Source organism: Pelobates fuscus, chromosome 7, assembly GCF_036172605.1.
Source record: "Pelobates fuscus isolate aPelFus1 chromosome 7, aPelFus1.pri, whole genome shotgun sequence".
NCBI lineage: Eukaryota > Metazoa > Chordata > Amphibia > Anura > Pelobatidae > Pelobates > Pelobates fuscus.
In genome coordinates, this window is record NC_086323.1 from 208,788,434 (window position 1) to 208,801,849 (window position 13,416).

At 42.3% G+C, this 13,416-nt stretch overlaps 1 protein-coding gene across 2 annotated transcripts in view; it reads right to left on the reverse strand.

The window, feature by feature from the left end:
* OLFML2B (olfactomedin like 2B) overlaps positions 1 to 13,416 on the reverse strand; it is a 117,894-nt gene that overhangs the window by 17,092 nt on the left and 87,386 nt on the right. The window contains exons 5-6 of one of the 2 annotated variants that reach the window (XM_063427129.1): positions 11,438 to 11,654; positions 6,617 to 7,156 (exon numbers count right to left, since the gene is read on the reverse strand). In XM_063427129.1, the coding sequence (XP_063283199.1) occupies positions 6,617 to 7,156; positions 11,438 to 11,654 (757 nt within the window). Of the gene's footprint in view, positions 1 to 6,616; positions 7,160 to 11,437; positions 11,655 to 13,416 lie in introns of both variants that reach the window. The other variant, XM_063427128.1, reaches the window with a different exon arrangement.

Consider the following 13,416-nt stretch of genomic DNA (forward strand, 5'->3'; position numbering starts at 1 on the left):
TCCCACGAACAAGATGAACAAGCTCCAGGGTGAGACTCTTGACTATGTTCAGTAGTTTGTTCAGTTTTTAAACTTCCTAACTAGATCGATCGCAAGCCCTGATTCTCTGGAACTGTTTTGGTCAGGAGCCTCGTGTGTGGTCAGTCAAACTATGACTTTGATTGAAATCCCAAACCCCTGAACCGATCTAGGTGATTTTTGGATATGTTGGTCCCCCAGATCGGGGCTATCAGGGGATATGACTTTTGTGGGGTTTCCATTTGTTTTGGGGGTACTCAGAGATACTAGGAAGCATCGATTGGCAGAGGCACCCAGTCGGGGTGCCAGGCGGTCCACCACACTCCTGAATTTCTTTTTATATATAATAAGTGTGGGTGCACTTAATATAAAATAGGTAAATTATGGTTAAACAGACATATATAGCTCAAATTCTAGTTTTTTTCTTTTCTGGTCAGAACAATTGCCTCTGTCCTTAAAGGGAAACTCCAGTGCCAGGAAAACGGATTGTTTTCCTGGCACTGGAGGGTCCCTCTCCCTCCCACCCCCCAATCCCCGGTTACTGAAGGGGTGAAAACCCCTTCAGTCACTTACCTCAGGCAGCGACATGTCCCACGTCGCTGCCTGCTCCTCCCCCGCCGCTCCACCTTCTTCCTCCGTCGGCCGGTGGGCGAGACTGATCCCGCCCACCGGCCGAGGAGTCCCAATGGGACACCCCATAGGAAAGCATTGAAAATGAATTTCAATGCTTCCCTATGGGGAATAGATCGACGCTGGAGGTCCTCACACAGCGTGAGGACGTCTAGCGACGCTCTAGCACAGATCATCTGTGCTAGGGACCAGGAAGTTCCCTCTAGTGGCTGCCTAGTAGACAGCCACTAGGGGAGGACTTAACCCTGCAAGGTAATTATTGCAGTTTAAAAAAAAATGCAATAATTACACTTGCAGGGTTAAGGGTAGTGGGAGTTGGCACCCAGACCACTCCAATGAGCAGAAGTGGTCTGGGTGCCTGGAGTGTCCCTTTAAGGGGTTAAAGCCCTTTACATACACAGGCCAAATTGTGTTAAGCAGTGAATAGGTATACTTCTAACATAGCAAAATTATTATTTAATTATAGGTTAACAAATCACAATGCAAATTGTTGGATATGAATATGAGATATTTTAATCATAATATATGGATAAAATAAAATGTAGTTAATATACCTACTCATGCTCATAAATAGGAAAATTACTATATGTGCATATTATTCATATTATTTTATTTTGTGTGGGCTTTTTTCCGTGTTGTGATTTTTCCTTGTGGGCAATTTTCTTATGGTCATATTCGACAGTGGGCTTTTTGACAGTGGACAGTGGTCTTTTTTCTGGTCACTGAACAGAGAAGTCTAAAAACGTGGTGGGAGAGAGCAATTCCGCCCCCAATACTACCAGGGGAGGCTCTGTGTTATTACTGCGTTTATCTACATCTTGTGAGAGTAAATCTATACATTGGCGTTTTACACACAAAATGGTGCCATGCTATTGTGATTTTTTTCTGTTTAGATTTTAGCTGTATTCCCATAACTTACAGGACATGGGAAACAAATAGATGGTCAAATATAGATGTCCTACTGAGTCTTAGAGTGTGTGACAAACGTGCCTATGCCACAAGCTCTTGGAGGAGCCTGCTAGCTAGCCTCCTGCCCAAGGTCTATTGGCCATATACAAAGACCCTGTTCGAGCATTACCCTGCCCAGCCGCCATTAGCAGCTTTCCCTGGGTGCCCCTGGTTCGGCACATTCCCATCATTCCAATGGAACCGAACACTAGCTCCCTGGCGGCCATCCGCATTAAGAAAACCCACAAATTGTACTAAGTGGGACTTCGCCATGATCGTTATGGAAATAAATTCGTCATGAGGACTTCGTGTGTCCTCGGTCACCTCAGTGGTACTTAGCCGCGAATGTTATGGAACTGTTTTCGGCATGAGGTGCCGTGGTTTTGAATGACTTTGCAACCCGCCAGGAGAGCGCTTTTTGGAGGGAAGGTGCCTGAGACTAAGGGGCACAAATGCTACATAAGAGCTAGGTGGAGCACCCCATATTTCAGATGCAGGAGCTCCTGAAAGTTGACCGTCTAAAGCACCATATGCCCTGGAAATATTTTGGGCATAGAACCACATGTGGGCCGGTCAGAACTTTAACACGGTGGCATTTTCCCTACACTGCATGGATCTGAGCGCTATTTGGAGAACTTGGGCGCTCAGATCAGGGCTATTTGTGGTGCTATTGTATATTTTTATGCTGATTTTGGGTAATTTTATGTTTTATATTTTTGTGTTTGCCTCTCCTTGGAGATAATTGGCTTACCAGTCTTTAACCCAATTATCTCCCACCCTCAGAGATCTTTGGGAGGGGCTTGCACTGTATTTTGTGGAGACTCCCTGCTGGGGGTTGTGTATTTAAGCAGACAACTTGGCCAAGTTTCTTTTCACCCTTCACTCAGTCTGGGCTAGTGTTTGGGTGGATCAGGAGAGCTTAATCACTTTAAGCTGTACCCAGGACCCTGTTCCAGGGTGGGAAGCGATGGAGAGACCCCAGCCAAGCTTCGGCAGCTAGGGGCTGAAGCACTACTGGTGTCCCAGTGATAGCTAGGAATCGAATTTGACGGAGGTACCCAGTCGCGGTGCCAGGCTGTCCGTCACAGAGTGCTAGCATTTTAGGGTTGCCAGACTTAACGTTATATAAAGATAGAGACAAAGTAAAAAAAAAGCCAAGGTCATAATTATTGCAATTCGAATAAACAAGGTCTGGATTGCAGAAATACTCAATATAGTCAAGTCAATATACAAGCCGCGTTCAAAATCAGAAATTACCGAACGTACTATATGAGTTCCAAGGTAAAACCCACACTAGGGCACTGAATAAGGGCCTTAACAAGTATTATAGAGGCTTACTTAAGTTCTGATTGCTCCTCGTCATCTCAGCGACTCCAAAAAGTAAAACATTGAGGTTGCCCAGGCGACGTGTGCTCTTTAAGACTAAATGTGATGTTTTTTTAAAATGCATTATATATAAGAATGCACCCTTCGAAGGGAAGGTAGCTTTCAAAGGCAGGTCAGCTCTCAGAGCTGTCAATCAGGCAGCATAAATGATATTTTGTTTATTTGATGAAGTCGTAAAGTAATTTTTCTATTTAGCTGTCACGTACACCAGCATCTCACGGCATGAAAAAAACGGACGAATCATAGTCTTTCCTGGTGACTCTCAGGGGAGTTTCAGTTTATTCATATATGATACTCTGATTAATTATTCTTCTGTGTAGTTTGGAAATTGCTTTGAGGTACATTTCTGAGTAAGGGACAGGCTACTGGGTGCTCTTTTAAATCCTTTAAACTGATTCTTCAGGGGAGTAATTCCTAGCTCAGCTTATATAAAAGTTTACTTCACAAGCAGTGTTGCTGGAACAGACACAGAGCACTTACAGATCTGAAGCAATGACAAGTCATATTGAATTGTAAGTGCTCCAATAGATGTTTACCTGCCAGAACGTCTCCACAACTACTCAAGGAACAAACAGTGGCGTCGTCATAGAGCCCCGAAGCCAACATATTTGGTTGTGGAATACAGAGCTTTATGAAGACACATGGCTGATCTACGTGTTGTCTAGAAATATATTAACTTGAAGAGTAAGCAAGTCTGTCGTTAGAGAGGCCGGTGTTGTAGGTCACTCAGTGGTGGGAATTGGATTCCAGTCTAATGAGTTTGTATCATGGAATTAAGAGCTATTTGATCATGGAATTAGTAAAACAATATAATTAAATAAAATAATGCAAGATGGGGAATAAAAAAAAAAGGAGATGATGGAAATGGTTCAAGAAGCTGAGATGAAGATAAATGTAAGTAGTGCATTGAAGGTGTCTATTAAACATGTGTACGGAGAGAGAAAACTCGGCCAAACCAATTTTTAGACAGAATTTCAGTACCGAGATTTCAATTCTGATCCACAATCAGAAGAACAGAAAAAGGTGTGAAAATGTGCAAGTGCAAAATATATACATAATATACAGATAGGAGCATTTTCACATATCTGTTGGTAGCTCTTCTTTCTAAATTCCTGAATAAACCTCCTTTCCAACGAAAAGATACTAAAATAATGAGCAAGCTATCAATGGTTCTTACAGGATTATCATTCACTGGTAACAGTTCACGAGTTAATGAAAGCCCTTCCCCCACTGTGCTCCATGACCGTCTGCCGAAATAGCTCTAATGTATTTATTTTTAGATGTTTTTACCTTTACAGAATATATGTGCTATCCAGTCTGTTTTCGAACAGCAACTCATGCATTTTTTGAACAGCTGAGACTTTAACGAGAACCTGCCGCATGCCCAGGTTCAGACTCCTGCCCTTCTGATGACATAAACATTAAGAGGTATGGCCTTGCTCACCATGCTTTTAACCCCTTAAAGAAGAATGACATTAGAATTAAGGGTCCAAAATAAACAAAGAACACTGCACACTGGTACTGTGTAAATGCTCCGGCCATCCACAGTGGAGATATTCCGTCAGGCGGACATCGCTGGACCCACCAGTAAAATCTTAAAAAGGAATTAATGCAGGCAACACTCCAATAGTAAGGATGGAATATTTATTGATAGGTGAACGACCCCATAGATAGTGCAAAGTTTTGGCTTAGCGGAGCCTTAAAGGACCACTATAGGCACCCAGACCACTTCAGATCAATGACGTGGTCTGGGTGCCAGGTCCATCTAGTGTTAACCCTGCAGCTGTAAACATAGCAGTTTTAGAGAAATTCTGAAACTGTTATGTTTACACTAGGGTTAATCCAGCCTCTAGTGGCTCTCTTATTGACAGCCGCTAGAGGCACTTCTCACTGTGAAAATCACAGTGAGAAGACGATGGACGTCCCTAGGAAAGCATTGAGAAATGCTTTTCTATGGACTGTTTGAATGTGCCGCGCATGTGCATTCAGCGGATGACATCAGAAGAGGGAGGAGAGCCCCCAGCGCCAAGGGAGCCCGACGCAGGAGAACTATAGTGGTCCTTTAATCATGCATGATTAAAAAATGCATGATTAAGGCTCCGCTAAGCCAAAACATTGCACTTTCTATGGGTTGGTTTACCATATCAATAAATATACCATCCTTACTATTGGAGTGTTGCCTGCATTTATTCCATTAGAATTAAGGAGTCTGCCTTATCTCTGTCACTTAGGTGTAGTTATGAGATAATGCTATATTAAATAGCTGATAGATCTGGCGAAAAAAACAGTTGGCCGATTCGGAGTTAAAAGAAACAAACATATTTTAATATTAGCGTGTTCTTTTACCTGTTTAGCGACTGTCCTGTTCATTAAGATGTGGTGGTTTTCGTAGTTTGCAGTGTCCCTTTAAGATAGTTTTTTTTTTTTTTTAATAATGAAGGATACTTGTGGTGGACCGCCTGGCACCCTGACTGGGTGCCTCCACCAATCGCTGCTTCCTAGTATCCACGGGTACTTCCAAGCACTCCACCAGACACCATAACCACCATACTCCCCGTGGCCAGCGTTACAGCTTGGTTAGGGTCTTGCTGTCCTTCACCCACAGGGACCCAGCTTCCAGTGGGCAGACCTCTCCTACTCCAGAGAGTAAAGCTCTTACAAGAGCAAGTGATTATAATTCAAGGGACTATAATGATTATAGCAATCCCGAGAGTGAATATAGCTGTTCCCTCCAAACATGAGACAAGGCTCTATGTTTAGGGTGAAGAGGAACTGATTTATTGGCAGCCACAACTGGCCTTATATGCAACTCCCCAGGCAAGGGATTTCTTATTACATATTCCAGGGGCATTCCCCACTGGAACTGAGGGGGACTATGGCAAAGTACACACTGTTATTACATTGGCTCTTAGGTCCAGGACACTCCCACATAAAACAGGGTAATCCCTCCCCTGTGCCTGAGAGATAATGGAGTCAGGAACTGTACTAAACTCAATTATCTCCAGGCACAAAACACACATTATAACCATACCCCCAAAGTACCCCCAAAACACATGAAAACCCCACAAAAGTCAAATCCCCTGATTGCCCCGATCTGATGGACCAGCATATCCAAAAATCACCCAGATCAGTCAGGGATTCGAGATTTCCATGGAAGTCATAATTTTTACCGACTGTGCAAATGGTCCTATGCCCAAAACAGTTCCTGGGAATCAAAAACAGTTTTCTGGAGTACAAAAGTACATCACTCACATGAACAGAGCCTTTTAACAGTCCTGAACCAGGGACCATAGTCCTGAAGTAGGAGGCTGGCCAGCACGCTCCTCCAAGAGCCCGTGGCGAGGTTACTTTCGCAACAATACTTTTCACCAGTTTTTATTTTTTTCAAAAGGTTAAACGTGCCGTACTTAAATATACTTCCAAGTTTACTTTTTTTGGCCTTACTGTCCTTTCACTGTAACATTACTATTGATATGAATGTACAAAATATGAAATATCCCACAGCTCTAACAATGATGAAGTGGAACCCAGTTTGATGAAATAAATCAGTAAAGCAGCTTGTAGATAAAAAGCAATGTTATGCACTAACTGCGATAAAAAGTTAGAAATAGAACCTTTTTTATTGAATTCTTACCGATAACTTTTCTGAGATCGTCGTCATCTTCTTTGTTGTCATCAACGTTCTGGATTCCTCTAGTAGTTTTTTGTAGTTTTGCTCTGGTAGAGGTTTCCTGTGGCTTAATGGGGGTGACGGTGTCTGTATGAACAGAGTCAGTGGTGGTGATTGTCTTTGTAGTAGATAAGGGCTCTGTACGTTCATCAAGGCTTGTTGTCAATATATTAGTTGTGACCACGGTGGTGGTACTAGCTGGTGTTTGGGCAGTTGTCATTTGTTCTGTAGTTACTTGTAAAGTTTGTTCTGTATCCATCGTTGGAGCATTGGTTGTAACAATAGATGGTGAGTAGGAAGTAGAGGTTGGAAATGATCCCATGGGCTCCACGCTAGACAGTTTGGTTTTAATTATTGGGGTTTCTAGTTCAATATAATTGGACGTCAAAGGCTTCCTTGATGCAACAGGTTCTTCAGTGTTGCTAGGATAGTTCATTTTGTGCTTTATCAGATGATCTTCAATCAACATATCTATTGCGTTATCGCCACTGAACAATTCATCCTCTGCTATAAACAAAATGAATAAAATAAAAATAAGAGCTGTGTAATAGCTGTATCCATTTTGCACATGATAATTGACACAAATTCGATGCAGTTTTCACTCTAGATCCAATAATGAAGGACAGTGAATCATTAAAGACAATTTGGACAGTTTGACATTAAAATTGGATTTAATAAGGTATTTCATTATGGATGAAAAGTTAAGCAATATGATATTACTATTCTATGCAACCCTTCGCTACTGAGATCTCTTTTAATAAAAACGGTTTAGCATAATATTTATTTGAAACATGGAGCTTGCCCAAATGCATTTAATAAGACACCCATTTTGGGGACAGGAACTGGTTTTCATAATTGCCTAATTGTACAAAATTGTCATTTTTATTGTTCATTGTTTATGGAAATATTCACGGGGCCCAACATTTTAAAGATTTTATGAAATATCCCATCTCCCAAAACAGGGTCTGAAACGGAAGCAGTAATATAATGTTGTCATATACAATAGATAAAAAAAGAAAAGTGGTGGGAACTGACTGCCAAGCTGGGAGGACACACAGGGTTGAAGCTCCTCCAGCTATGGCGTCTAACTGACATATAGAGATGTATTAGACTATTACTAAGTAATCACACTAATAGAGTCTTACCTCTTTTAAGCCTGAACTAGTGTTTTAAAGGACACAGTGACAACCTACTTTATATAAGACCTAGTTAGACGGCATGGAGGGGTGAGGTGGCTGAACACACATCCTGAAGCCTTTATTGATTGTGCAGTTAATTTCCTCTTGTTTAGGCCTGTGGTGGTTATTCTGGTCTCGAGTGACCAGCTGTATGCACTATAGAAGCTGAATAAAAGCAGTCTAAACCAGCATACAGTAAGCCAGTATAGCCAAAATGACCACCGTGAAAGGTTAACCAGGTCAGTCAGGAGATCCAACATAGAGACACTTCAACAACCATGTTGGACCATTCATAGTGGAAAGAAGGTTAGGCCTATGAATGGTAGCTAACCGCAATGCACAGCGTGCCCATTACTACGATCTCACCCCTGTGGGTACTGATACTGGTACTGTGCCCTTTACTATTGTGACGAAACGACCCCTGTTATTTTGTTACTTTTGTTTTTCCCTGTTTGGTAGATAAAACTAGCGAACACCAACCACCCCCTGACTCATTCACTTCAAAGCATACCGCAAATTAAGTGCTCTCTCTGTGTGGCCACGTGCAAGAGAAAACGGTGGCCATCTTGTTCGCATGAAAGGAGGCAGCGGTACTTGGTTGTTGAGCGTCTGGAACCAAAATCGGACACTCGACTTCCCGAACGCCGGTCAAACTGCACGAACACCTGCTTTCTTTCACAGACCAGACAGGAGAGCGCTATTCGATAGATTTGTTCCCACTAACTATGTTAATAAACGATACCTATGAGCCACGGGAACTGTTCGTGGATTTATTTGTTTTTTTTGTACTTTTCTAAATAGACCTACCGCACAGCCCAATTTCATGGAACTATTTCTGGGCAGGAGCATCGTGTGCACTCGGTCAAATTAAGACCTCCATGTAACTCTTGAACCCCTGAACCGATCTGGGTGAACTTTGAATATGTTGGTCCCCCGGATCGGGAATATGACTTTTGTGGGGTTTCCATGGAGTTTCGGATACTTTCTGAGTTTTATGGAAATGTATGTATTTTCTGTTGGGAGATAATTGCGTTTAGTATAGTGCTTGACTCAATTATCTCCCCAGTACAGGGGAAGGATTATATGATTGTATGTAGGAGTGTCCTGGACCTGAGAGCCAATGTACTTGCAGAATGTATTTTGTCACTTTCCCTTTTAAGGTCCAGTGGGGAATGCCCCTGGAATATGTCAAAGTAAACCCTGTACATTGTTAACTGCATATAAACCAGGTGGTTAGCCTGAATAAAGCATTCCTTCATCTAGTTCAGGCTGATGTTTGGGTATCTGTCTACCTTGCTCAGAGAATATACTTGGATGATGTAATTCATCTGGAGAAATGTTTGAATCAACACCTGAACTGCGAGCTATAATCACTCAACTCTAGCAGTTCGGGAGAAAATAGAGAAAATGTTTGTTACAACTGGTGGCAACCTTCGGGATTCCTATCCCGAATGGACATCCCAAACCAAAGGAAAAGTGAATGGCTCAGCAGTATGAACTACTGAAATGATCAACACTAAGGACTTACTGGAAGCTCAAGGCACAGTGGCAAGTAATAAGACAAAAGCCACGTTTATCGACGAACTGAGACAGAGCGACAGAGCCAGTAACAGGGAAATGGAGCACCTGGAGAAAACAGAACTTCAAAAGGACGTGAGATGGATGCTCAGTTTGTTGGGGCCCAATCCATCTTCATCATACTAGTCATGGCACAAGCCCGGGAGACGCAGAGAGATCGTGAGGCAAGAGCAGGATCCCTGCAAGGGGATTTGCTAGTGTGGCGGACACCCTGATAGGAAGAGGGGTTTTGCAGCCAGAGATGTTCTCTTGCCCCAATCTGAGTAGAGCTGCAATAATCCTGGAAGCGATGATTCTAAAGTAGTGAAATAGCTGTTATCGCTGTTCCCTACAGACACGAGACGACACTCAGGTTGAGGGTAAAACTAGAACTGCTTTAATGGGAGCCACAACTGGCCTTTCATGCAAGTCCCCATGCAAGGGGTTTTCTGGTGACACATTCCAGTGGCATTCCCCACTGGACCTGAGAGGGGACAGCAACATAAGCACACATATAATTACATTACCTCTCATATCCAGGACAAGCATAATAAAAATACATCAAAATATAGATTTAACAATATAAGATATCCTTTCAAGTACTATATCCCCGGGTAGCCTGGGTCTGAGCGCCCAACATATGTTGAAATCACTCAGATCCTACGAACGTAGCCGAAACCGATTAGGTGTTTTTAATAAAACTAGTCAAATCTGTCAGCATCAAAGTAGCTGTTTAGTTGATAAGTGAGTGTGCTGGATTTCTATTTTTACTGTACTTATTGGCCCCCAGCAGCACCCCATTTAAGCATGTATAGGTGAGTGCAGCCAGTCCCTTGTTTAACATGTCTATCCAGTGGAATCATACCCAGTGACCACCAGATATCAAGCATGCAGGGGGGAGCCGGCGCACTCCGAGGAGCCTCAGGTAGGATCTTTTGTCCCATCCCTAACCGAAAGCTCCCCTCACATTCTGGGATACCCCTAAGGTTTTGAGCAGGAACAGAGGGCCCTTCCCACACTACAGGGATATAGAAAGGAGGCAGTGTCCCCCCGAGGAGATATAGCACAGGAAAGATTTGACCGGGTAACAGGGGGAACAGGGAGTGGGGCGGCGCAGGTAGCAAAAGGCAATTGGTAGTGCCCCGTAAATTTAGGGCTGAGCTACTCAAGCTCGGCCACAATATCCCCCTAGCGGGACATTTGTGGGTTTGGAATAATAAGGACCGGTTAACCCAGACCTTCTTTTGGTCGGGGATTACACAGGACCTGAAGAATTACTGCAGAACGTGTGACACCTGCCAAAGGAGGCAGGGAGAAGGGGTGATCGTCAGAAGCCCAAATTACACCCTTTATCTATCAATGAGGAACCCTTCCACCTAGCAGTGGTAGATCTGATAGGCCCCCCTCAGTAAGCCCAGCACCTCAGGAAAGAGCTATATTCTCACGGTGGTAGATTATTCTACTAGGTACCCTGAGGCTGTAGCTCTTTCTAATATAGAGGCGGAGACTGTGGCCGAGGCTCTGGTGAATTTTTAGTACTAGGTTGGGTTATCCTAGGGAGATCTTTTCTGATCAGTGGACTTGATTTACCGCAACTGTGACCCAAATCCCGACTCAATCCAGCATTTACTAGTAACCTTACTGACCCTTTTCTTACTTACTTAATATCCCGATTTAATCCAGCATTCTCTAGTAATCTTACTGACATACAGTGAGGGTAATTGTGATGTTTCTGTCTGGCTCACCCTGATAATTTTAAACCCATTTTAAGAGTGGCAATTTACATATGTGATGTTTTCATATCCATGTGATAACTTGGAAACTGTGAGTCACTCATGCTGTCCATGTGTAAATTTTGAAGGAAAAATAAAAGAGAAATAATAAAGTAACATATAAAGAACTATTGGATGCTACTAGTTGCCTTGTGTATAGTAGGACCTTTAGAGGTTGGTTTACCAGTGACTACATAGTGGTGTTTTGGAAGGACTACAATTTGTATACCATGAGGAACACCTACATGTAGCCCATCAGAAACGGTCAAACCACTCACGTTGGTCTTCTAGGTCGCTGTCATCTTCCATGACTTTGGCCTTGTAAAATGTCACCCCTCTGGCAACAGGTGGCTTTGGTGCTGGTTTTGGCCGCCCCTCAATTTGTCTTTGAGATAACGGCCTCCTCTTTACTTCCTGGGATGGTGCACGAGCTCGTGGTTTTGGGCTTTCTTCTTTTGCTTGTTCATCTCTAAGGAATCTTTCCTCATATTTGTCCTTAACGGTAAGACAAGAGAGATTCAATGTCTTAATTAATTTGCCATCTAGAGCCATTACTATATACTTTCTAAAAGAAATGAAGCACAGATAAAACCTGCATGCATTTACAACAATCACCATTGTATAATTTATTGCAATACTGCTAATTTCCATTAAATATAACCAACAATGCATTGCAGGTTGAACTTTAGATGTCTGATTTTAGCCGCCATGTTTTGGCTCTAATTTTCTTTAGACACTGAGTGGTTAGTTACTAAGACGTCTGTCACATACTTGTGTCTGTCTTTGAGCCTGATGCTTGTAAATCCATCAACACTTGAAAAAATTTAAAAAATAAAGAAATATATATATGTAGAGAGAGAGAGAGAGTTTTCATATTAATGCTGTTTTTCCAAACAGAGCTACGATGTATGAATTGTTCGTTACATCATTACATTTTGTTGGCTAGGTGCATACCACACTTGGTAAACATGCCGTAATGAAGCCTCTCGACAAGCTTGGCATCTCTGTTGGGAAAATAATTCCCAGGGCTATTAAGAGAAAAAAAAATCAAAAACACATTTTGAACAGAAATGACCAAATGCTGAGAACCTCCGTCCACTGCGATTGTGGTTAAATGTGGTCATTTCTGCCTGAAAACAGTCCGTTCCAGCGGTGCAGCAGAGTTAAGTATAAAATGCACCATCCTCTGCTGCACTTCTGTGTTCAGTTTCCCATGATGCACTAGACTTGCGCAAGCATGAACAGGCAACGGAAGAGGAATGCAGTTTGGGTGCATGCAAGTGCAGGCCTTGCTTGCAACGTGCCCCTGCTGGGACAAAGCACCTGGTCATTGCCCCAGTACTTATTTATATCCGGAAGCCTTCCGAGCCGGTCGTGGTAATGTCTACACTTATAAAACAACTACAAATGAGTTGAAATAGACACCATCTGACTATCAGAATTTGTGTACTCAGATCCAATTTTGTTTATTCACATATTAGTTTTGTGACTACATCTTATTAAAGGACCACGGCATAGTTTGTAGGATACTATAGCATTAGGAATACATGTTTGTATTTATAACACTATAGTCTACATATATATAGATATTTTTTTTTAAATTTGATTTTGATGTTTATTTTGATTCTTGGTGTGTATTTTTCTTGTTTTCTGACATTTTGTAATCACTTGAATTAACTTCTCACAATGTTTCTAAGGAGTTTCACATAGAAGATAAAATACTCTACTCTTTTCTTTGCTTTGATCTTGTTGCCCTATATCTTTCCTAGCTGTGATTTCATTGGTATTTCCATAGTTTACCATTTCCCACAGATTTTAAGCTCATTTGTTTGTAATTTCCAAGAAGAGACTTCAATCCTATGTCTGGCTTGTTCTGATTTTTTTTTTTTTTTGTAATGAAGGTTTTTATTTCTTTAATAAGAACCTTAATCACATATTTGTGAAGGAATATCCCATCACTTTCGGCTCCTTTTGTTTGTCTGGATTCATGCTTACGTTTATTTAGTCTATTTTGTTCGGTTCCCGAACTGAGACCACCCCAGAGACCAATTAGAATGTGGAACGTTATGTATCTGGTACGAAAACTGCAACAGAACTAATTAATAAAATGCTCCACTGGGTGTCTCTCGAACGCAGGCAGCGGGACTTAGTCGTCGAGTGCCTGGAATTAATTTCAGCCATGCACTCCCATGAACACCGGTCACCACGGACCTGCTGCCGTTCCCGTTCCACTTCACCTAAACGAACGCCGTTCGAG